The sequence below is a fragment of the Gobio gobio genome (assembly GCF_949357685.1).
Source record: "Gobio gobio genome assembly, chromosome: 10".
NCBI classification, from domain to species: domain Eukaryota; kingdom Metazoa; phylum Chordata; class Actinopteri; order Cypriniformes; family Gobionidae; genus Gobio; species Gobio gobio.
The window spans coordinates 35,713,039-35,739,184 of NC_137116.1; the positions used below are offsets into that span (position 1 = coordinate 35,713,039).

Consider the following 26,146-nt stretch of genomic DNA (forward strand, 5'->3'; position numbering starts at 1 on the left):
TCATTATTGGAAAATCATTGGGCTTGTGTCAAGATTATTCACCTTTGAGCACACAGAACATTTTACTTTGGTCTAGTCAAACAATCCTTCAATAAATAGGTTTTGTTTGAAAGTAAACACATTGACTGTGGTCATCCAAAGTCCAGGGACAGGATACAGTGGCGCTTATGGGATGATGAACCAATTGGGATGTCAACACTGCATGTAGCTTATCATTGAGACAGAGACAGAGACAGCGATATGTTATGGTGAATAATATTTGAGTAATAGGCTTTCACATTTGCAGTGAATGACTGGGTTAATGACCCAGTAGCTGGACACAAGTTGGAGCACAGACTTTAGCACTTTGATTAAAGTTCGGTGGTTTTTTATGTTTGAGAATATTCACTTTTAATGTTTATTAAGTTATAATTTAACTACTATGTACAAAAATATTGCCTTATCATCTGAGCTTTGGAGCGCGTGTTCATTGGGAAGGTGTGATGAGGAGCAAGTCCAAGTATCATTTATTTCATTTTTTTCTAATGAAAGGGCTATTAATGGATTAGACGATGTTAAGTATATAAAATAAGTATGACTTATTAGTATGATTTATTTTCATCTTGACTATGTGCAAATAACTGTTTTTATTTATTCCAACCTTGTGAAAAGCATTAGCATTTAGCGTCATTCCGGTTCCAAATGCCAAGATTTTCTAAGATGTACTAGAACTAATTATGATATAAAATACATCTATTTTCATCAGACTATGTACAAAAAAATACATTTTTCCATCATGTTGCCTTCTGAAATCTGGCCAGTCTGAGCCAACCTGGTCTCATGACAAAAACGTTAAAAGTATATATATTTTCTGTGAATTCATAAGGTTTTTAGTGAAAAAAACAAGCATGAAGGTCCACCCCTAAACTTAACCGTCAGTGGGGCATACGCAGATTATATGAAAATAATTGTACAAAAATAAGATTGAATAAATTCATATGAATTCAGCAGCAGTTCGCCACAACATAAAATAGTTAGGAATTGTGTCTTCTCTGTGTTATCTGAGCTGATGACTGGAGTTTTTAACACCATATGAAATCATAATGTGCCTACTACTCAATCTACAGCATTGCATATTATGTCAATCTACAGCATTGCATATTATGTCAAACGTTCTAGTTAAACTTCTTATATCTGTTGTCCAGGGTTTTTTTCACAAGTGAGTCTGTTCAATTGGTGGTGCCATTGTGTATCTGGGTGTTGATCATTCAAATGACACAACATTTAAAATATGCTTTTGCAAAAAAACAAAAACAATCCTGGGGACAAAAAATTGGAAAACCTATTAAATGCACTGTACATGTGTCCATTTCCATGCTGTCTGCCCTGACTAAGGTCTTTTCAGAGGTGTTCTGAGGACAGGCTGTGGTTTGATTGAGAACAGCAGTAATCGTCTTGAGTTATAACTTCGGACAGGGGCCATATTTGTGGATTTTTTTTTTTTGTGAGGGAGGTCTGGCAAGCATGACTCTTGAGTTTTGGCTGGAAATTCAAAGACGTGAGCATGTCTTCTGGAGGAGAGAGTGAATTTGGCACCGCTGCAGGCCTCTGCTGTCAAAGTCATGCGTGTATGCTAATGTGTCTCTAATAAATCAGATGTGCTTGGATCAAATGCTCTGCACCAAGCGGAGGGGGGCGTTCATGATAGTACTCATTTCCATATACAGAAATTATATATACTGCTAATTTCAACTGTTAACAACATGCATATTTGTTTAATTGAATAATAACTTGAATAATTAGACAACTGCCAGTAGAATTGATACCTCCCAATCAGGGCTGTACCCACCAAAATGTTTCAAAGTGTATATAATGAAGGTTGTTAAATAATTGACTGATATTAATTCTGTAATTCTGGTGCTGCAAGGAAAAAACAAAACGGAAAACAGCCGTTGCAATGGCGTTCAAGTATGTGAATAGCGGTTGGCACTCTGCCATTATAAAGCGGCACAACCAAACAAATTTGAGAACCATAATCTATTTATGCCATTTATCTGTAGACCTAATATTGAAGAACTAATGACCCCATCAGAGGTATGATGGTAAAACTACTGCAACAGCAGTCCCAAGAAACTTGGATCTTAGCACAAACCTGATATATAACCATTGTGTCCTTGACCAAGACCAGGGGATTGTCCTCTAAATAAATAAATAATTAAACAACCAGAAGTGCCGAAGACTTCAGAGCGATCTGTGCGTACACAGGAAACATCCAGAAGCACAAGCACATTCTTGGAAGTCTGTCTATTTTTCCTCCACTAACAATATGTTCACTAAGGAAGCAAGCCACTGTACCACTGAAGCAATGTTTTCTGTTGAGCATGCGGTTTTGCGTTTAAAGGCCTAGTGATTATATTGCTGTGATGATTCTTTAATTCTCCCTGCGCCGTGATGTCTGCCATAACCCTTGCATGGCACAGAGTCCGCTGTGAGCGCTGAGCAACATGAGAGTGTACTGCTGTGACTCAGGGAGTTTCAGATGCAGGCGGAGCCCCTTTTGGGCTGTAGTTTATTTACGCTAGGCAGCAGGGTGAAGTCAGGGAGAGAGCTGGGTTTGCTCACTTTGAGACATGAGGAGAAAGTAGAACAGCAGAGGAACGCAAAGTTTGCCATTACATAAGGCAGTAGTTGGCTCTTGTTGGGCAGAAAACAGTCCAGTTGGCAGATGGACAGCAGGACCACAGGGCCGTTCACATGAAACATTTTCCACAAGGAGCGTGGCCATAAAACAACTTCTCTTCATCTGAAGGCATATTTAAGCCTGTGGTAAACTCGCCTGCAGATTCAGCTTATTGGTTTGCAGAAATTTGAGAGAAAAATGTTAAATGTTTGGTTGATAGATAATTTGTGGGATAGAACAAATGTAAGTAAAAACAGTAAGCAATTTGACTATTTCAATTTAACGAGAGCTTTTTCGGTCAAAGTATGTTATTGTGTGATGCTGTACTTTATTTATTTATTAGAGTAGCAAAATTCCCAATAAAGAAATGATTCAGTAGATTAACTCAAGTAATGTCCTCATTATTATAGTATTAGGGAGGATTACGGTCATTGTCACGGATCCACTTGACATAAATCTGCTGTAATTCACCTTGCGGGTCTGAATTTGTGTTCATCGATCATCAAAGAGAGCGTGTGCTAATGATGGACTTGCACAGGGCAACTGGAGGCCGGCATTTGTTTATGGAGCTTTGCACTACATTTGGAATAAAAATCATTTGCATATTAGCAGATGACGAAAAGACTTGTCTGTCATTATCGGACATTGATGCCTTTGTCCGTGGTGGATTTCATCCCCCAAATACTCCATTATATTCTATATAATGTGGTTTCTACTGGTACTTCCCACTATACATCTGGGCACTGGAGTTTGTGTTAAAGGGTTAGTTCACCCAAAAATGAAAATTCTGTCATTAATTACTCACCCTCATGTCGTTGGACACCCGTAAGACCTCCGTTCATATTCGGAACACAAATGAAGATATTTTAGTTGAAAGCTGATGGCTGAGAAAGGCTTCACACAGGCCTCCATTGGCATTCAGTACATTGACACTTCCAAGATCCATGAAAGGCACTTAAAACGTCGTTACAAAGTCTATCTCACCACAGTGGCTCTACAATAATCATACAATGCGACGACAATAGTTTTTGTGCGCAAAAAAAAATCAAAATAACACCTTTATCCAACTTGTTCTTGTCTTCCGTGTGCGCCTCCACGACGCATGCGCGAGAATATGACGTAGCGCCGGTGTTCGGGAATCGATGAAATACACACTTAAGCTCCATTTTGAGCACTACGCCGAGACCTAAAGCACGATCAATGTAGAATCCAACAGCTTAGACACGCGCGTCTTCCTCTGCTCGTAAACAAATCGCTTCTGGGTCATATGTCCGAACGCCGGATCTGCGTCATATTCTCGCGCATGCGTCGTGGAGGCATACACGGAAGTCGAGAACAAGTTGGATAAAGGTGTTATTTTGATTTTTTTTTGCGCACAAAAACTATTGTCGTCGCATTGTATGATTATTGTAGAGCCACTGTGGTGAGATAGACTTTGTAACGACGTTTTAAGTGCCTTTCATGGATCTTGGAAGTGTCAATGTACTGAATGCCAATGGAGGCCTGTGTGAAGCCTTTCTCAGCCATCAGCTTTCAACTAAAATATCTTCATTTGTGTTCCGAATATGAACGGAGGTCTTACGGGTGTCCAACGACATGAGGGTGAGTAATTAATGACAGAATTTTCATTTTTGGGTGAACTAACCCTTTAAGTGAACACTTGTAACATATTGAGTTTCTCATCCCCCTTTCTGTACATGGTGTGTGTGTGTGTGTGTGTGTGTGTGTGTGTGTGTGTGTGTGTGTGTGTGTGTGTGTGTGTGTGTGTGTGTGTGTGTGTGTGTGTGTGTGTGTGTGTGTGTGTGTGTGTGTGTGTGTGTGTGTGTGTGTGTGTGTGTGTGTGTGTGTGTGTGTGTGTGTGTGTGTGTGTGTGTGTGTGTTATTTGCAGTTATTTTTAACACCAGTTTACGTTCTGTTGCAGTCTGCTGCCTTTGACCTTTTTGTTCATCCTCAAGAATGCTTTACCATGACCACACAACAATAGCTAAATAAAGGAAGAATAACGATAGATGGATAGAATTTTGGGTGAACTATTGCTTTATCAGAAGTGTGTGTCTCTAACACAGGATTATCTATCTCTCTTCTTTACCACCGCTGCCTGTCCTCCTTGCCCCCCATTCAGTATAATGCCTTTTTTAAAGGACAAAGAGCAGCAGGGGCAACACGTGCTGGGCTGTCAGTGAGTATTTTTATGTTCTGGTCTGTAAGACCGATGGCAGTCTGACCCAGCCGCTGACACAAATTCTTATGCTCAGCACAGTGCTGGAAGAACCCACTGCACATTTGGCTTGTGAACACAAATGTGTTTTCATAATGTCTGACTGTCCCTTGTTTTCTTATGTATATAGGTGGAATTTGAGGGGTTCCACAGCTGAGATCCTTTAATTGATATTTGAGGGTATGAACTAATATCTGATTCTCCTTTAAATTGATTTGTATATATCTGCCAGCGCAAAACAAACTGAAAATACATGTATGCTTGTAGTTTTCCAGTCTGTTATGAACAGAAAAGTATAGTAATAAGTGAGTTTCTTTCTTTTCAGTAGTCACCACAGATGAACATGATGAATGGATTTTCAAGTCTCACATGTATTTGGTGTATTATGATTGACCTGAAAGAAACACTGTATGTGTCTGTAGATTTAAAGCATTGAAATGGTCAACCCAGTTGACTAGATATAATAGATCTTTCTGAGAGACTTTCTTCCCTTGGGACTTTAATCAGGCATAATTTGGAAAGCACTTCCTTTGCATGGTTTCCGAGGAAAAGTCTGGCCCCATCGAATTGTACAGACACAGGGAAGTCATGACTCTCTTACAAGATATAAGACTGGACATAAACTCACTTTTTATTCCAATTTCTACATGTTGGGTGGCTTATCATTTTGCATTTTTAATGCTAGCAAATTTGCATAAAGGTTATTTACTTGGAGTTGTTGCTGCTGCTGTTCTTGCTCTCTTGAAATGCAATTGATTTATTTTAATTGTGTTTATTTTAAATATTAAACCACTTCAGATGTGGTTATGCCGTGGGTCACAGGCCTTTCAAATGTGTGCTCATTAGTCAGTGTGTGTGTGTGTGTGTGTGTGTGCGTGTGTGTGTGTGTGTGTGTGTGTGTGTGGACTGGTAATCATCACGTTATGGGGACAAAATGTCCCCACAAAGATAGCAATATCCGAAATCCTCATCCTTGTGGGGACATTTTTAGGTCCCCATGAGGAAAACATCTTATAAATCAGACTAAGTGATGTTTTTTGAAAATGTAAAATTGCAGAATGTCTCCTGTGAGGGTTAGGTTTAGGGGCAGGGGCAGTGTAGGGGGATAGAATATACGGTATGTACAGTATAAAAACCATTACGCCTATGGAAAGTCCCCATAAAACATGAAAACCCAACATGTGTGTGTGTGTGTGTGTGTGTGTGTGTGTGTGTGTGTGTGTGTGTGTGTGTGTGTGTGTGTGTGTGTGTGTGTGTGTGTGTGTGTGTGTGTGTGTGTGTGTGTGTGTGTGTGTGTGTGTGTGTGTGTGTGTGTGTGTGTGTGTGTGTGTGTGTGTGTGTGTTTGTGTGGGCATGTTTTCGTGAAATATCAGGACACAAATGTGTATAATGACATGGGTATGACATAGTTATTACAAAAAGAGTGTGAAATATGAGGACGTTCCCCATGTCCTCACTTTTCAAAATGCTTATAAATCACACAGAACAAGTTTTTTTTTTCACAGAAAGTGAACTGCACAGTCTCCTGTGAGGGTTAGGTTTAGGGGTTGGGGCAGTGTAAGGGGATAGAAAATACGGTTTGTACGGTTTGTTCAAACGTGTGTGTGTGTGTGTGTGTGTGTGTGTGTGTGTGTGTGTGTGTGTGTGTGTGTGTGTGTGTGTGTGTGTGTGTGTGTGTGTGTGTGTGTGTGTGTGTGTGTGTGTGTGTTTGTGTGTGTATGTGTGTTCAAGCAGTCTTACAGTTCTATTCTGGGAAAACACCAAAACATGTTTAATATAGTATACACTATAGTATATACAGTAATGTACCGTAATATATAACCATAAGACTATATATTTTTTACACACACATACATACATACATAGTCTTTATGTAGTAATTTGTGAATTCTTTTTTATATATATATATATATATATATATATATATGTAAGGATTTGAGCGAGTTTGACAAGGGCCAAATTGTGATTGACGTCTGGTTCAGAGCATCTCTAAAACTGCAGCTCTTGTGGGGTGTTCCCAGTCTGCAGTGGTCAGTATCTATCAAAAGTGGTCCAAGGAAGGAACAGTGGTGAACCGGCGACAGGGTCATGGGCGGCCAAGGCTCGTTGATGCACGGGGCGGAGCGAAGGCTGGCCCGTGTGGTCCTATCAAACAGACGAGCTACTGTAGCTCAAATTCCTCAAGAAGTTAACACTGGTTCTGATAGAAAGGTGTCAGAATACACAGTGCTTCGCAGTTTGTTGCGCATGAAGCTGCATAGCTGCAGTTCAGTCAGGGTGCCTATGCTGACCCCAGTCCACCACAGAAAGCACCAACGGTGGGCACCAACACAATATTAGGAAGGTGGTCATAATAGTATGCCTGATCGGTATGTAGGACCCAAGGTTTCCCAGCCGAAGCGACACACACACACACACACACACACACACATAGACACATAGACAAAGCATAGACTTTATTTGTGCCAAAAAAACGAACCGTCAATTTTATGAACCGTTACACCTCTAATATATATATATATATATATATATATATATATATATATATATATATATATATATATATATATATATATATATATATATATATATATATATATATATATATATATATATATATAGCTGTTAAAGTTAAATTGAACCTGCGAGGGCGATAAATCGGAGCGTGGACTGAAATAGTCCTAGCTCTGCCTGTCCGATTTTAGGTAAAAGATCGGATCTGCTGGAGATGTCTGACAGATTATTTCAGCGCCGAAAGAAATAAACCGAGAATAAAGACAACCAGTATGTGGAAATCCCAGAGCAAGTGGGGAAATTAATTTAATATAAGAGACAAACATAAATTACTCATAAATTCTATCTATGCATTATCTTTTTACTCTTTTAATTCCTTTTATAACTGTGTAATCTTTGTATCTCGGTTAATTCCTTTTATAACTGTTTTAATTTTCCTTACTTTTATTTTGTGATTATTGTAATTCCCTTTTCAGTGAAAAGCACTTTGAATTACCATAGTGTATGAAATGTGCTATATAAATAAACTTGCCTTGCCTTGCCTCAAATGGATTTTACATGGTTTCTGAATGACGCACAGCTGTACGCACACACACACAGAAGCTCACAGGACGTTATGTAAGTGCTGTGATAAGTACACCTGTGTAACACAGACACTCTGTGAGTGGACGCATGCTATTAGCTTCTATCTACTAGCTTCATTGAAGTACGCACCTTTTTCTGATTCTGCCATTAAACTGTCGTCTTTGCAGTAAATGAGGTGGAAAAGATGGAGCATCTGCTCAGCAGCTCATAACCCTGAGCCAATCAAGACTTTTGCTGGACAGCCAGTGATAAAGGTGCTTTTTCAAGTGATCGCAATCCATCAAGACGGTTTAATTGGCAAAATGCGGCCTATATTTATTCAGAAGTTTGCAGTTAGCCGAAGTGGAAAACATTTGCCCTGGCTTTCTGTCTGAACCGGTATCCTAGTTACCGGTGGTCTGTCTTTGCGGGGAGCTGAGTAAACATCATGTTTTTCATTTGTGGGGAATCTTCACCCACACAAGCTGTAGCTTTATTTAAGTTTCCAAGCAAATAGGTGTGTGCATAAGCAACACGTTCATTTTATCATTCACAAGAATCTGAAATGGAGTGGAAAAAATTAACGCACAAATTATTTTGGCTTCGTGTCTTTCAAAATAAGTATCAAAGTTCTAACTGTAAAACAATTTTTTTATTTAGTTGGTACATTTCATACTGGAACAAGTGTATAGTTCAGTATTGCATGTCATTTAATGATTTGTAATGTCTCTGGTGGAGGAATTATTGGTCAGTACGAAATATTCGCGCCTGCACAACCACATACACAGATTAGTATTCCACAACTCTGCCAACACATCAGAATGATAGATGAGCTCTTTTTGCGCAAGTACTTTGGCTCAAAAGCTCTGACTTGGAGATCACAGTTCTAACAGCATACTCAAAAACTGCGTAACTCACTGTTTGTATAATTGTCAGAAAAGAGATTGTGGTGAAACGTCCCAGAAACCATTTGCGCTGTCTGCTTATAGTGAATATGATGAGAGATTGTATTGTAGCAAGATGACTTTCATTTGAAATATTCTGTTTTTGCATGCGAGCAGCTGATTTTATACTTTATATAGTTAACCTCATCAAAAGTGTATAGCTAAAGCACATTTTTTTTATTTGTCCTCTCCTCTTGTACCACTTCTGATTTGTCAGTGAATTAAAAAAGTCTAACACACTGACATCTAACACAGTTGAAACTGGCCCCAAAGTTAAAATTTGGCCTGCTTTTGCAATGTTTTTCTGAGAGCAAATTGTGTGTGCGCTCGAAGACCGCGGGGCTTTTTTTTTTTTTTTTTTTTTTTTTTTGCCCCCTTTGCAGCACCAAACCAAATATTGACCAGGAACAATTTAGTGGTGATAATGTCCCTATCTGTTCTGTCCCCATCCTTTCCGCAGTGGCCCACAAATCATCTGTTCATCTCAGACCTAATCGCCTCCATAGCAGGCTCTTTTATTGCACATGCCGGAATTTCGATAGGGAGGGAGCAGTAATAACAGAGTTTTGGGAGTCAGAAAGGGGAAGATGGTGGGTTCTACATACTGAGAAGATCCAAGCTTTAGTCTTAATTAATGATTATTTACGCTGCAGCGTTGTTGTTTTTTATCTGTGGTACACAAAAGGAACATGAAACATTTTTATTTCCATACAATGACAGTTTTAGAAAAGGAACGGAGATAAGGATTTTTTGGTAACACTTTACAATAAGGATGTATTAGTTAACATGAACTAACCATGAACAAGACCTCTGTTCAGCATTAGTTAATCTTTGTTAACGTTAGTTAATAAAAATACAGCTGTTCATGGTTTGTTTATGTAAGTCCACAGTGCATTAACTAATGTTACCAAGATTGTAATAATGCATTAGTAAATGTTAAAATGAACATTTAACAAAGATAAATAAATGCTTTATAAGTGCAGTTCATTATTAGTTCATGTTATCTAATGTAGTTAACTAGTGTTAACTAATGAACCTTATTGTAAAGTGTTACCAGATTTTTAATATATGATGATTTAAATTTCGGTCTGCTCATCACACAATGCATCTAAATGGATATTCATATATTATTCTATACTATAAATGAAATCTAAATAAATTAAAAAATAAAACACTAAAAACTAAGTAATTGTAAGTGCATTTAAGGATTATTATAAAGGGTTTTCATTGTGAGGTTTTCTTTTTTTAAATTACAATATCAAATATTGATAACCAGAATGGTACCAATATATTATGCATCCCTGTTTTTATACCTTTTGGACCATGTGTTTTAAAAATTATACCCAAGTTGTTGTATTCATATTCAGCATTCTAAAGTGATTTTAAAATATCTCTGTTTTTACTGTAAAATCACATAAGTATATGTGACCTGTGCTGGCAAAATGTGTCACAATTATCACATTTTCTGAAATTAGCTTGGTAACACTTTACAAGGTTCATTAGTTAACATTAGTTAACATGAACTGCACTTATAAAGCATTAATTTATCTTTGTTAATGTCAATTTCAACATTTACTAATACTTCAGCTTTTCCATATATATATTGGCCCTGATAATCATCACAAATACGTATCGCTCCATTCCTGTAAATCCATTTAATGAACGAATGACTCTCTCTACACGTTGCTTTGGTCTTTCGTCAACAGCCGCTTGCACCACCTGCCGGTGAGGTCGACTAACAGCAGATTGAGATTATGCTCGGTAATCTACTGTTATTCCTGCAGTTCCCGGATGTGAACTGTTGAATTTTCTGTCGAATTTGAACCACTGAATTTGTGGAAGCGAATTTGTAAAGCGAAATAAAATGGACCAAAAAATGCCTGTCGAATATTATAGGTTGTATTTTTAAACAGGACGAATATTTTGGAAGTGAAATCTGAGAGGTGAATATGGATTATTGAAGTTTTAATAATGAAAATGTGTGTGAAATGTTTTGAATTGAAATTTTCACATCTTAAATATAAAACAATGTTGAATTTCAGCCCATAAAAATGCAAGCCCTAAAAATACAATGCATTAAAATGCAATCATGGTTAGTGCAATGCATATTTTTTTCAACAAGCTTTTTTTTTTCAAAAACATTTGGCATTATTTTTCTTCCATATACCCGCCACAGTTGATTTTTACCCGCAGTTGCCGGGTATTAATTTCAAATGTATAATTTAATCCAATGATTTATGGAATCAGACAAATAATGAATGAGCTACACCTTTTTGAAGTCGTTAAGTCAATTTTGAGTCAGCAAAGTCAATTTTGAGAGAAATCGAGTTAAAGTTTTCCGAAGGTTCCAAAACAAAACCACCTAGCAACCATACCTTAAAAACCCTGGTCATAACACCACATTTGGCACACACCAAATCCCATGAAAAAACAGAAAATATTTGCGTGAATACTTGCCAAGACAGATATTTTGAAATGCTGTAATTTTGTGTATATGTATATATCATACGAGTGAGATCGTTTTGTTTACATCAGCATGAGTTTGAAATGTCATTGGTTCAGACTCATGCAATCAAGAATTCGCTATGCTAATATTCACAAAGTTGGAATGCTGTGCTTTAAAACGATTCCAAACTTGTGCTGAGGGGAAGATCCAGTCGTCGAGAAGCAAGCAAAATGTACAAATAAAGATTTGTACTTTTAGATGTTTTAGATCGCTAGATAAGGCCTAATGAACTCATTTTTGTGAAAATCTCCAATTTTTCATTTGTTTTGCCTGTAGCTCGTAACTGGTCCTTGTGCATTCTGACTAATTTTGCCAGCATTTTGCCATCTCATTTTAGTAATTCAGCAAACCGTCACAAGCAAGGTTTGGGTGGGTTTACATTTATGTGTATGTGAATACGTGTTTGTGAACTCACTTAAGCCACTGAAAATCCTTTCCCCACACGATCAGTCCCAACCAGCGTCGCTGTGGGTGCTGTTTTGTTGCACTCAGCAGCTGTGGGAAGGGGGAAATATATCTTGTTGTCACTAGAAGTGGGCTGGACAAAGGAGAAAGGGAAAAATGGGTGTACTGGGGATCCTCAGCAGAAACGTTTCTTCAGAGTAAATTAGATATTTTAACGGCCCTCTCCATTCCCAATGCCACTATGAATTTAAGATAGATTTACTCTTACAGGTACAATTTAGAAAGGGATCAAATAAAAACACGGTGTCAAAGAAAATCTTGATACCTAGCGGATTTGGTTCCATATGCTAGCTCTGCTGATTTATACTGCAGTTAGAGGGCCAAATAGAGGGTGAAAAATCAATTGCATCCTCCAAGTCTTATTTATGGCTGCGCAAAAGCAGAGGATGGAGAGGACTGCTGGTAAACTTGGCACCAGAAGAGCTCAACTGCAGAGGACAGAGTTCACAATGTGCCAGAATATGCATATACAGTACATATATATATATATAATAAGAAGAACATTTTGGTATTAAATAAAATAATAATTTATACCTTCATTTTATACCAATTTTTTTCTTCCCTTCCTGCATCAGAACCCAACAGAGGTCCTCATCTTACGGGCTGCCTCTCCAGAGAGCAGGAGACCTTTCGTTGCTGGTGGAGCGGTGGGACCTTCCAGAACCTCACTGAGCCTGGAGCACTCAGGGTCTTCTACCAGACCAACAAGTAAGAGACAAAAATCCAAAGACACCAACTACCTTTGGGTTTGAACAAAAGCCATTGCTCCTTCCAAGATGCAGACCTTATGGTGTCATGCAAATGAAGAGATGAAAGCTGAATCAAAGGAGAGATGAAAAGAGCATGAGATCACACTCCATTAAATAATTATAACAAAAACTATTTATTTTAATAATGTATTAGTAAAGGTTGAATTTAACATTAAAGGGATAGTTGACGCAAAAATGAAAATGTTCTCATCATTTACTCACCTCCAAGTTGTTTTAAACCTGTATGAGTTTCTTTCTTCAGTCAATAATCTGTAGAGCACAATGAACACATAAAAGTGTGAACTAAACACAAGCAACACCAAACAAAGAATAGCGGACACAGCAAAACCAACAATCTAAATAAGGAGCGGGTGGATGTAATCATTCCAACAATGAGTAACTATGACAACAAATGAAAACATGACCACCAAGAATACAGAAAGGAAACAAGAAATAATGATGTAAAAACGATCCTGATGTAAAATCCTGCGTCCGGAATCCGGAATTGAGCATGAATATGGGTAGTTTGAATTTAATTTGGGCGTACTACATCTTCCATTTTGTGTGTGTGTATGTATATATATATATATATATCATTGTGTGTTGTTTGGCAGACAATCAACATTTTAGGTTAAAATTTATATGACTATAACAGGGTTCCCACTCGTCCTGGAAAACCTGGAAAATTGATAACAAATTTTCCAGTCCTGGAAAACACATGGAAAATTAGAGAAAAAGTAAAATGTCCTGGAAAATCTTGTTGTTGTCTGGGAAAATTCTTTTAAAAAAAAGTTATTTCTTTAGCCGAGTATAAAGAGTTTTATCGCTGGCCCAAACAATTAGCGCTAGTTGCAGAAAGCACAAGTTCAGGAAAAAGAGTTTGATACGTGTGAGTAGTATTTTGAATAATGATGTTTAATAGCTAATGCTATAACTGCTCAAATGTATGCAGTGAATGTTAACTCGTAAGCTGCTAACTAATCACATCATTTTGATATAAAGTCACATTTGTGTGTTATAAAGTCAGAATTGCAATTCTGACCTTTTCTTCACAATTGACTTTTTTGCGCAGTTGCGAGTTTATATCTTGCAATTCTGACTTCTTTTCTCAGAATTGTGAGATCTAAACTGCAATTGCAAGTTATAAAGTCCAATTCTGAGGAAAAAAGAATTGCGACAATTTTCGCGTTTATATCACAAATATGTAAACTCGCAATTGCGAGAGAGTCAGAATAGCGAGATAAAAAGTCACAATTACCTTTTCTTTCTATTGTGTGGTGTAAACAAGCTTCCATAGTCATAATGTATGATTAAGAGCTCATATTGAAAAATGCTGGATTGTTAAGTAATGGCAATAAACTGGACGGCTTTTAAAACAATATTTGGCATGATCCTTGTCTTTTATTCCCGCCGTAGTAAAATTGAAAATTTCCTGGAAAAGTACTGGAAAATGGTTGCTGAAAAAGAGTGGGAACCCTGTATAACCAAAAGTGAATATTTTAGGTGCTGTTGCTTTGGTTTTTCACAATTTTTAGTACCCTTTTTTACTTGACATGCAGTTTTAAAAAGGCATAGGGCGATAGATTGTATTTACACAAAGTGAAAATAGCATCTATAGCTAAGAAAATATACTATTTACACTAAGTTTAAATAGCAATAGATTCCATTGTGAAAATAAGTGAAAGTGAAAATAGCAGCATTTCTTAGCGACCTGCTATTTACACTGTGAAAATAGTGATGTATTCTATTTAAATTGTGTAAAAAGAGCAGTATTTTCTTTGCAATAAGTGTTAAAGTGTAATAATAGATTATATGTATACTTCTAAATAGTGGCAGATACTATTTGCACCTCAGTAGTGTTGTACATTAAACAGTATGCAATAATAACCTAGAGTTTAAATTATTATATTTATTAAAATTATTAAATGGATGACACCTTATTGGGACAATAAAGCCCTCCCTAAACGTACCCCTAACCAATAAACACTTTATTACGAAACACGTTAGACACTTTATATCCAGTTTTTGAATATTTTCTTCATTTTTATTGAAAAAAAATGCCTTTCCGATCTGATATGTGATAGGAAAATGGAGTAGAGCGAGTTCGGCTAAAGGTGAATTCAACCTCGGATCGATTTGCGTCAAAACGTCATACCACAACCCTTACCCCTACACCATTGCTACTGTAAACAATCCCATGTCTTCCATAATTTTCAGTGGGCGGAGTTGATGTAAATAGCATTTGCCAAAATTGCCAACAAGGCGGGCTATTTGCACTTAGTGTAAATAGACGCTCCATTTTAAAAAAGGAATGATTAAAAGTGCAAATAAAATATGTTTGAATTAATATGAGCTTATAATAGATGCATATTAATTATAAAATAATCATCAAATGCTGTTTTCATTGTCCTTTGTAAACATTTCAAGTCAACTGCTTATACATTAACTGATAAATCCATGCAGTGCAATTTACTGAGGTGTCTTAATATTCTTATACATCGAATATTATGGTTTTCATTGTTGTTTGGCATTTAGTGCCCTCTCTGGTGTCCAGGAGTGGCAGGAGTGTCCAGACTACACACGTAATGTGGAAAACGAGTGCTACTTCAACAAGACCTTCACACACATCTGGACCTCCTACTGCGTCCAGCTGCGCTCAGTTCCTCAGAACATAACCTATGATGAGAATTGCTTTACAGTGGAGAACATTGGTAAGTTAATATCTGTGAAAGTGCTTCATCAAGGTTTAGACACAGTAACAGAAAATCTATGTTGGTGGCCTGATTTAAATGTTTTGTGACTTGCTAGTGCACCCTGACCCACCAATTGGGCTGAACTGGACTCTACTGAACGTGAGTCACTCAGGGTTGCACTTTGACATCCTTGTGCGCTGGGCTCCCCCTCCGTCAGCAGATGTGCAGATGGGCTGGATGAATCTGATGTACCAGGTTCACTACCGGGTCAGGAACGCCTCCCAGTGGGAGATGGTATGTGTCTAGCACCAGAAAAATTAAAGATTGCCGTTTACAATGATCCTTCATTATCAACAGTGTATGTTTAAGTCAGGAATAATTGATGATTGTGCACCCGTTAATTGTAGTAGTGCAGCCACATCACGAAGCAGAGTTACACCCCTGGTGTACATTAATTGTTAATAATTCAGCAGTCATGAATCAATTACTCTACTTATACCACATCTTATTTACCACATGAACATGTGTTTAAGGTATTTGTTAGATTTTCATTGCTAAAATAGTTTCTAGGGAATTATTTCTTAAGGAAGTAACAATATTGTGTGTGGGAGAGACTCTTGTTTGATTCTCAGCTATAAACACGACTTATAGTCACATACATTATTTATTTTCTGCTTACAGCCAGATGCTGAAATTGCCATGCATTCCATAGATATTAAAAATTATTAATGAGAAAGAAAAGTAAAATTTTAATAGCATTTTTTGGCTTCAAAAAAGTTTTGGGATAAATAAGATTTACAAAAATAATAATATATATGTGATGCCACATTAATCCTCTCGAGTCGCGATCGGCTCTCTTTTTTTCTTATCAGTGCCAAAGAGACTCAAATAACTTGTTTATCATCATTCAGGCAAGTGTTTTACATCATTATAAGATGTTAAGTTTCTATTTTTTTTTTTGTGTACAGTCACAATAAAAACAAAATGTTTTGCTTTTTGCAAAATAAAGAAAATAAAGATGATGCGCGATCTGCAGCCTCTCTGTCAAAGACGTTCCTTCAGATAGTCTTCAGAAAAGGAACTCTAGCTTAGTGAATACTTGTCTCACAAACATGAGACATATGTCTAAAGAAATGTTGAAATGTCAGGTTTTAAACATTGTAAACCAAATCGAAAACAAATATGCTGTGTTTATGTAATCTGGTTGAAAAGTGATAGATGTCAGTCTTTCACGAGCCACTTCATTCACCACGGATCACGCGCTCTTTCAGATTCAAATACTGACGATCCCCGCATCAACGCCCACACATCAACTCATACAAACACATCTAGTGAAGCGCTGTAACGTAACTTCAGCTACATCGTTTTGGGACGCGTTGAGCAGTAATCATGGATTTATTCTCCTCATGAAAAGCTGTTCATTTCTGAAAGCAACGGTTTCAGGGCTGATTGTAAGGGAGGCTTTATTCTATTAAGTTTATTCTGTTAGCATCTGTGAATATTAAACGCACAAAGACCGTTTCAATATGAATCCTGCTGCATGTCATACACGCAAGACTGTTTAGACAAGATTTATATGGCCTGTTTTGGACAGATTATAACGTGTTTTTTGTAAAAGAGCCTAGTGTCACATCAATAAAGCTTTTATTCGCAAATGTCTGCTCAGATGCTATAAATATAGTACCAGTCAAATGTATTTTTTTTCATATTGATGTTTAAATATTATAGCCTAATGTTATTTTTTTAATTTAATATAAAAGTTTTTTTTATCGAGTTAATATTGAGTTTTGTTTTGTAGAAAGTGAATTTTTTTGTTTTGTAGAAAGCGAATTGCTTTCTTTAAAGTGAATTTCGTTTTGTATAAATTGTATCTTAATTTTAATGATTTATTATAAAAAAATGTAGCATGAGACTACTTTCAAAAACATAAAAAACAAATGTAGAAAAAATGCTCTTAGTAATTTTTGTCTTGTTTCTAGTCTAAATATTTAAACATTCTTAAATCAAGATGAATTTACTAGATAAGTACAATTTTCAACTAAATAAGAAGAGCATTTTTTTCAGTGTAGTCAAATCTTTTGATAATTTAAAATATAATAGGCCTTTGTTGACTACATTCTAAATAAATGATTCTGGAGTTTTGTTTTGTAGAAAGTTATTTTTTGAAAGTGAATTGCTTTTTTTTAAATGGATTTCGTTTTGTATAAATTGTATCTTAATTTTTAATATTTATTATAAAAAGTTTTAGCATGAGACTACTTTCAAAAACAAAAAAACAGTACAAAAAATGTAGAAAAAATGCTCTTAGTAATTTTTGTCTTGTTTCTAGTCTAAATATTTAAACATTCTTAAAGATGTCCTGTTGCTCTCAGTCACACCTGAATTAAGCTCATTCATTATGCAGCTCATTATGCGGGCTATTATGTTATTTTGTTCTCTCAGGTGATCTCCATCATTATTCATTAGATATCATGCCTCCTCGCATACGGGCTTTGTGAAGAAAAACTGTCTTACAAATTTTAAATCAGTGTATTGTTTTATGTAAATGAGTAGGCTCAATAATTCTCTCATCATTTTGAAGCAAAAACTCTTGGGAAATACACACATGAGTCAAAAGTCTTGTGGAAACATATCTATTGTGTGTTTTGGCCTTAATTTTAAAACAAATTTTTTTGTTTTCTTAAAAACCATGCATTAACATTTTTCTCTCAAAAATACAAGCATGTACATACATGTTGCTCTCATATTATGGTAGCCCAGTTTGTGCGGAATACAGTGTAATTACACTTTTGCCATTAATGTGTTTATAAGCAACTGAAAAAAACACAAATGTCAGAGCATATCAAAACTTCTAAAGGGCCCCAAAACAGCTCAGACTCCTAGGGGTTAAATTGATCAAAAGTGACAGTAAAGATATTTTTAATGTTACAAAACTTTGAACTTTTTATCCATCAAAGAATCCTGAAAATCATGGTGCCTCCAAAAATGTTAAGCAGAAAAAAACATAACCATTATTAATAATTGAATACCAGTAATAATTGATAATAATTCATCACCAAATCAGCATATTAGAGTGATTTCTGAAGGATCATGTGACACTGGAGTAATGATTACATTTTAAAGGTGCCATAGAATGCGTTGGTACAATATTTTAAATTGTTCTCTGATATCTACTTAGAAGGTATGTGGCTTAGGTAAGGGCAAAAATACTCCAGATATGGTTTTACATGTCCATTTACAACCCTAGGATTTGTCCCTAGAATGAAATGGGCCGTTATTACCTTATTTGGAAGGGTCATGAATAATAATGTCAACGACGTCACTTGTTGTTTACGGAAGTAGCCAAATATGGGTGTCAGCATTGGAGTTCGTTTAGCTTTATTAAAGTTATTTTCGCAACAGAGCCAGCACCATTACAACCTTCTCATGTTAAGAAGAAAATTAAAAAAGAGGAGGAGAGCAAGGTTTTTGGCCATGGTGTTTTGTGGAGCAGTGGTAGCAACGTCGGTACAGAGAAACGTGTGTGTGCGGAGTCGCCAGGAGTGGTGGGATACTGATGTGAGTGGCTTTACTGATACCGAATTCGTCAGTAACTTCAGAATGACCAGATCCACCTTCAATTATGTTTGCGAGCGCCTTCAACTAACTTTGTCACGGGAAGAGACACGTCTGCGGCGGCCCATAACAGTGCAGAAACTCGTTGGAGTTGGAGTGTATTGGCTAGCAACAGGTGCGTACTTCTTCTTTTATTGGCGGTTAGCAACTCTTTCTTGTGCATTACCGCCACCACTGGACTGGAGTAAGGAACGGGAGTTACAATGATGACGTTTGTCGCGTATCAACGACGTGCGGGTCGGATACATGTGACCTGGCATTTCAGACTGAAGACGCATTTGAAAAGATTGGATATGTATCGGATTTGGACCACATACCCAAGTGGCCTGGGTCGCATTTGAAAAGATCGGATCTGTGTCGTTCAGACTGTCATGAAAAGATCAGATACAGGTCGCATAAGGGCAAAAAAATCGGAATTGGGTCGTTTCAGCCTGCTGTGTGAACGCAGCCTAGTTTAATTATTTATTATAGGCTATTTATCATATAGGCCTAATGGAAAAATAAGCAAACTTCTCTAAAGATTTAAAACAGTGAAATTCCTCATTACTTTAATGTTTTTTTCTATTAAAACAACAGCAAAAAAGACTTTGTATTGTCACAGGTTGTGTAAGTGCAGTTATTCAGTCAGTCAGAATCAAGCATTCAGCAGTGCTGTGGCATGAAATAATATAAACCTAGAGAATCCATTTAGCAAAGTAAGGCTGTTGAGTTCATCAGACCATCACAGAACATTCTGCTGTAGCTGTTTGGATCTTCCTCTCTCTTGGTGGACTCTCAGGCATTGCGGTGGAGGTAATTGGTTGTACCATCCTATTTATTGTATTCTGAGAAATACAATTTGGTGTTGAAGACGCATTATAAGCCAGTATTCATCTACTATTTCTAAAAGGGTCACCAGAAAGGGTCATCCAGAACAGTCCTATGTGCTCTGTAATTCAGGCATAGTGCTGGGAGATTTTTGCGTCTGGCAGGATCTTTAGGAGCGTTCTCTCGGTTTACACTCCCTGACAGCCACGTTCCCCCAGCCTGCCCAGCGGTCCTGCCCAGACTGAGCAGACGCACGAAAAAACCACATTCAGCCATGTGTTAAATCACTGCCGTATGCTGGCAGGCCTGAATAGATCAGAGGAGAATGATTCACTCTTAGTTATTTCTGTAGGTCTTCTGCTGAGGTCACACACACGGGTACATTCGATTTTGGTGTCCCCAAGGGAGTTTCACAGTTATAAACTTAGAGTATTTTAGTGAGGTTCTTGACGGTTATTCTCTTTGTGGGTTAAAACACAGTGCTAAAGTTAGATTAGTGCAACAATGTAATGTTGCAAATCTAGGCTAGATAGATAGACAGACAGACGTTCAATTGACAGCCCTGGAGAAAACGTTGTTTTCACATATCCATTTGTCACATATCTAATTGCTCACAATTGCCAGTTTATTGTAGCCTTACAAGCCAAGACCCACATCAAGATGTTGGGTCTGGGAACACAACATTGGCAGGGCTCAATCCGAGGGGCGGGATCAACGGTTGTCTTTTAAATTCACTCTGCATGCAATAGGATAGCGCTACAACCAGAGCGCTATTAGTAGCGAGACAAAAATCACAAGTGGGAGTCCCATGCGTTTTCCCACCAGTGGAGCTTGTTGATAGATTAAACTTTTGCCGTATCCGGTCGGCAAAACAGTGCCATTCTTATTTGGCAGGGAATTCACATGGAACCGTCGCAACTCTGCTGTCAATATGTTAAGACCGCCCACCGACTCTATACACGATGTGATTGGCCTGACTAGAGTTCGGTTTTTCAAGCTCGCAAGCCAACGGAGAGTTGCTAGACGACCCTGGCTGCAAATTAAATTCGCTGCCGCTAGGGTGCGTTTAGATTTCGGTTAAGTTTATTGCTCAATCCCTTGGTTTGTCCTTTTCTTATTTGCTTTTTCATCCTCTATTTTTGCAGCTGAACCTGGAGAGTGGCACACAGCAGTCCATCTACGGTCTGCACACTGACAAAGAGTATGAAGTCCAGGTGCGCTGCAAGATGTCAGCCTTTGTCAACTTTGGCGAATTCAGTGACAGCATCGTTGTGCATGTGGCACAGATACCAAGCAAGGGTTAGTCAACAACAAGAGCTTAGCTTGTTTTTTTTGCACAAAGTGAATCCAGCTGTGCGGCTGAACCATCATGAATCAGTTAAGCAAATTGCTTCAGGGTAAGGAAAGACCATTTTTTCTTTACGCAGAATCAATGTTCCCGACGACGTTGGTGTTGATTTTTGGAGTGATTGGAGTGCTGATTCTTCTTATCCTCCTCATCTTCTCCAAGCAGCAGAGGTGAATCTCACAAAAAAAATATTCATATAGTCATATTAGTTATATTTCATCCCAAAATCAAAATATTTTTTTTGAATTAAACATTTGATTCTACAACAATAAAAAGGAAGCCTCTTTTTTTTAAACCATTAAGATGACAATTAAACACATTTTTACCCCCACAGTCTCAATGTGAAAAATAACAAAAAATCTAACACAAATATTACAAAAAGGTAAAAAACAAAAACGGCATAAATTAAATTCAGTAAAACAAATACCACTGTGATATACAATTTTGCATCTTTAATTTCGTTTTTTTGCTAATTGTTTTGTATAATATTTATTTAATATAATACATTATTGTTTTAAATAAAGTAGATATATATTATTTGTTTTTCATCAGATTTTTATAGCATTTATTTTGGGGTGAAATATGACATTAATGTAATTTGTTTCATGTTAAGCTGTCTGTTGCTCTGACTACAGAACCTCAGAAACTATACATTATTACAAATCCAATTGCAACATTTTGCTAATTTGTTTCCACAGGTTGATGGTAATCTTTTTACCGCCTATTCCTGCACCTAAAATTAAAGGCATCGACCCTGAGCTGTTAAAGGTAATTTTGCATAAAACTTCATGTATGTCCATCAACACGTATGTCCATCATTTTGTCATCTTATTCATACAAGTTAGATTTGTTTTGTTATTGCACCTGCAATTAATCATAATCATGTGTTATACAGTATGCATAGCATGGAAAATGTAATGCCTAGTGCTTTTCTCTTTATAAATATGATGGGAAGAAAGATTTAAAGGGATAGTTCACCCCAAAATGAAAATTCTGTCATCATTTACTCATTATTAAGTTGTTCCAAACCTGTATTCCTTTCTTTCTTCTGCTGAACACAAAAGAAGATATTTTGAAGAATGTCAGTTGATGAGTAAATGATGACAGAATTTTCAGTTTTGGGTGAACTATCCCTTTAAGTATTATTGTTTTTGTTTTTTGTGAATGACAAAGGCATTAAGCCTTGAGTGTTGCACATTATAAAATGCATTACAGCAATTGCCATCAAAACGATGAGAGGTGATACATGAATAAGTACATTACGCAGAGCCTTGCATTAGAATTATTCAAATTGCGGCATTATAGAATTGAGCCTGTGTACGAATCTGGCATGAGTTAGCCAAAATGTCAGGAATCGCTGGAGAGCATGATTGTTTTGAAAAGGTCATAATTGTTGACATGTTGTGGCCATTCTCCTGTAATTTTGTACCACCTGAAAGCATTGGGACTTGTTAGTTAAACAACCCTCATACTTCATTTTTTGAGTGTTGTGTAAGCATTAAACAATTAAACCCTAAGAGCAATTCAGAACAAACACACGTATGCCCACTTGGAAACACTGTTGATGCATCCAAAAATACAAATGATTACTTTTTTTCCCTAATATTTTATTTATTTTTTGCATATAGGACTTTTGTAGGTCCTATCTAATAATACTTTACATTCTCTCCTTCCCCAACAGAATGGAAAACTTGACCAGCTCAATTCTTTGCTAAGCAGTCAAGATATGTACAAGCCGGACTTCTATCATGAGGACCCATGGGTGGAGTTCATCCAGCTGGACCTTGATGACCCCGCAGAGAAGAACGACGGTTCTGATACACAACACCTGCTGGGCCTGTCCCACTCTGGCTCTCGCGTCCTTAATTTCAAAAGCGACGACGATTCGGGTCGCGCTAGCTGCTACGACCCAGAAATCCCAGATCCTGAGGACTTGGCTTCCCTTCTGCCTGGCCATTCAGGACGGGGAGAGCAACAGGCTCTGGTTTCCAGAAGCAGCTCGTCCATCTCTGACCTTGGCGTCCAGCAGACATCAGAAGTGGCGGAGACACCCATTCAAACACAACCTGCTGTGCCCAGCTGGGCTAACATGGACTTTTATGCCCAAGTAAGTGATTTCACACCAGCGGGAGGAGTGGTGCTCTCACCTGGGCAGTTGAACAGCTCTCCAGAGAAAAAGAAAGAGGAAGAGAACGAGAACGAGAAGAAGAAGATACATTTCCAGCTGCTTTCTGACGGAGCCTACACCTCAGAGAACACGGCCAGGCAGCTTTCCGCCGACGTGCCGTCCAGCCCTGGCCCTGAGCAGGGGTACCAATCATTCCCAACCCAGGCTGTTGAGGGGAACCTCTGGAATGGGGAGTACCTGGTGTCTGCCAGCGATTCCCAAACACCGTACCTGCTTCCTGAAGCTCCTCCAGTCCCTATACTGCCAGTGTCAGACTATACTGTAGTGCAGGAAGTGGATGCCCAGCACAGCCTTCTCCTAAATCCTCCTTCCTTGCAGCCCGCGGCCTGCTCACACAGCCCAAACAAACACCTCCCTGCGTTGCCAACCATGCCAATGGGGTACCTCACCCCAGACCTTCTGGGAAACTTGACTCCATGAAAGGGAAATGTAATTTGCAAAGTTGATGGTCTTTTTGTACCCTCTCACTGCTGGAAACCAAAGTTGCAAGAACAACACGGGACGGATATTCCATTTTGTTTGGGAATTCCGCACATGGATTTTCGCTGCTGTACGCTACAAAATGGACAAAGCGGAAATATTTCTTTTCTATCAGCTGTTGCAGTAGTGATAGAAAAGCTCGCTGAGAGAGTCATAATGCGTTATTGATTTTCAATCAGAAACGTCGGCTGGTTACATGCAAAAAAGAAAAATCACTACAGAAATATGCTCGCTTGCTGTGTCAGAGAACCATTTTGAAAATGTGTCTATATTATTACAAAGTTACAGGTGTACAGCTTCAGTGGCATTGGGATGAAATATATCTGATAAGATCAATTAGAACATATCTTTATACAAAATTGTTTACACACAGATAACAGACGTATCGCTTTATCAACCCACATTCAACCATCCATCAACCCACATTTGTTCGTATATAGAATCTTGAAACTATTTCTTTGCATCATATCACCGTACCTGAAACGTTTTGTGGACGAACGTGTCTCAGTATTTTTTTCTCTTGTTAGGGGAACCTGCTTCCCCAAATTTATCGGAGCCATTTTGTGCGCTGCATCCATCCTGCACATTTGACCCTAGAAATTGCCAAAACACTAAAAAATGGGGTTGTGGTGCAGATGTGTATTTTAGCATCACTATATATGACTGTAATATTTGCGATCATTGCTAGAAAATGTCGAGACAAGTGTTTGTAGTGATGTTAGCCCACTGAACAAGCTGTTACTTTGCCTTGTTCAAAGAGCGAGAAATTAACTCGTCTTTATTTGTATTAATGTACCCAGGGGAAATGTCAAAAATGAAGTGCTTGTGGAGTCTTTGCTGTGCAATGCAAACCGAATGGCAGGTTTTCTTATATTTTACCTTTGTACATGTAGCAGTTTTATATCGATGAAGACACTATAAATGTATACGAGCATTTACAATGGGAGTTACATTATGGAATAGCTGGGAAAGAAGTGCCAATTTTTGGTCTTGTTTTATTACACAAAGACTTGCCATCAAATGAAGCTATATAATTCTTGCCAGGATCATTTGCTCAATGACGGGACAAAGCTGCTTTTAACTAGAGCTATTTTAATACATTATAATATAAGAAATAATAACTGGAGATTTTTTTATTTGCAATCATAGACTGTTAAGAGTTCTCAAGCCACATATTGAGAACCTAGTCGGTGGATTTCTCACAGTTGTAATTCTATGCTGTTGATAAGTTTGTACAGAAAAAGTTTTGCTTGTTAAGTTGTATAGATGAGCTTATTTTGAGCGCTTTGTCACTCTTACATGTTCTCTGTTTTTAGAGAAACACAGTGGAGGTATATGATGGTGAAGAAGGAGCTTAATCGGTCCTGGGTTTGCCTATGATGCTTGAATACTGGGTCCTAACTTGCCTTAGGTGTCTGTTGTAGTTGCAGTGCCTTCCAAGAGCGTTTGATTTTCTTCTGATTTTGTTTTAAATTGAATTGTGACCCAACTTTTTTAAGACTCCAAAGGTGCATATACCAACAGAAGGAACAGATGACCCAAAAATGAAAATTCTGTGTATATTTAAGCAGTTTTTAATGCAGATTTTAGTTTGCAGTTGATGTTGTGATTTAAGTGATAAAAAGACTTGTTCGAAGATAAATGTCGTTCGATACCTTTGTGTGAAGAACAGACCAAAATTGAAGCCGTTATTCACTGATACTTTAGCTCTATTCGGAGTGGGTCATGAAGTCAGTGAGTTGATCCATGAACAAATGAATTGAAAAGAAAAATTCAATCACATCTCGGGTTCACTGATTCAGCAGTTCTCGGGTTGACGGCTCATTGGAGAGGAAGATTTCCTCTGAATAACGGCTTCATGGAATATATAGGGCAGGATAACTATGGATCATTTTTTTGTTTAATTTTGAGAGTTCACTTTGAATTCACTATGAAGTGTCGTAGTATAGAAAAGAGCCATGAGGAAAATTCTTCAAAGTTCTCTTTTAATGTTCCCCATAAGAAGAAAAAAAAACAGCATACAGGTTAAAGGGATAATTCATCCAAAAATTAAAATACCCCATGATTTACTCACCCTCAAGCCATAGGTGTATATGACATTCTTCTTTCAGACGAATGCAATCGGAGTTGTATGAAAAAATGTCCTGGCTAATCCAAGCTTTATAAAGCTTAATCACAGGGACTCCACTCCACTGGTTTGAGTCCTATATCACAGGTAGGTCTTTCAAGGTTGCCTGGAGAGGAGACGAATCCAAAGCACATCAACTGACCACTGGGGTGCCTCAGGGCTCAGTGCTTGGACCTCTCCTCTTCTCCATCTACACTACTTCATTGGGACCCATCATACAGGCACAGGGGTCTCCACACTCGGTCCTGGAGGGCAGCTGTCCTGCAG

General features: G+C 37.7%; 1 protein-coding gene across 1 annotated transcript in view; it reads left to right on the forward strand.

Annotated features, from left to right (window-relative positions):
- ghra (growth hormone receptor a) overlaps window positions 1-25,789 on the forward strand; it is a 46,207-nt gene extending 20,418 nt beyond the window's left edge. Inside the window, exons 3-9 of the mRNA XM_079826544.1 lie at window positions 12,447-12,579; window positions 15,156-15,331; window positions 15,429-15,607; window positions 20,881-21,034; window positions 21,163-21,253; window positions 21,782-21,851; window positions 22,765-25,789. Coding sequence (XP_079682670.1) covers window positions 12,447-12,579; window positions 15,156-15,331; window positions 15,429-15,607; window positions 20,881-21,034; window positions 21,163-21,253; window positions 21,782-21,851; window positions 22,765-23,691 — 1,730 coding nt within the window. The 3' untranslated portion in view covers window positions 23,692-25,789. The remainder of the gene's footprint in view (window positions 1-12,446; window positions 12,580-15,155; window positions 15,332-15,428; window positions 15,608-20,880; window positions 21,035-21,162; window positions 21,254-21,781; window positions 21,852-22,764) is intronic.
- The last annotated feature ends 357 nt before the right edge of the window (window positions 25,790-26,146 follow it).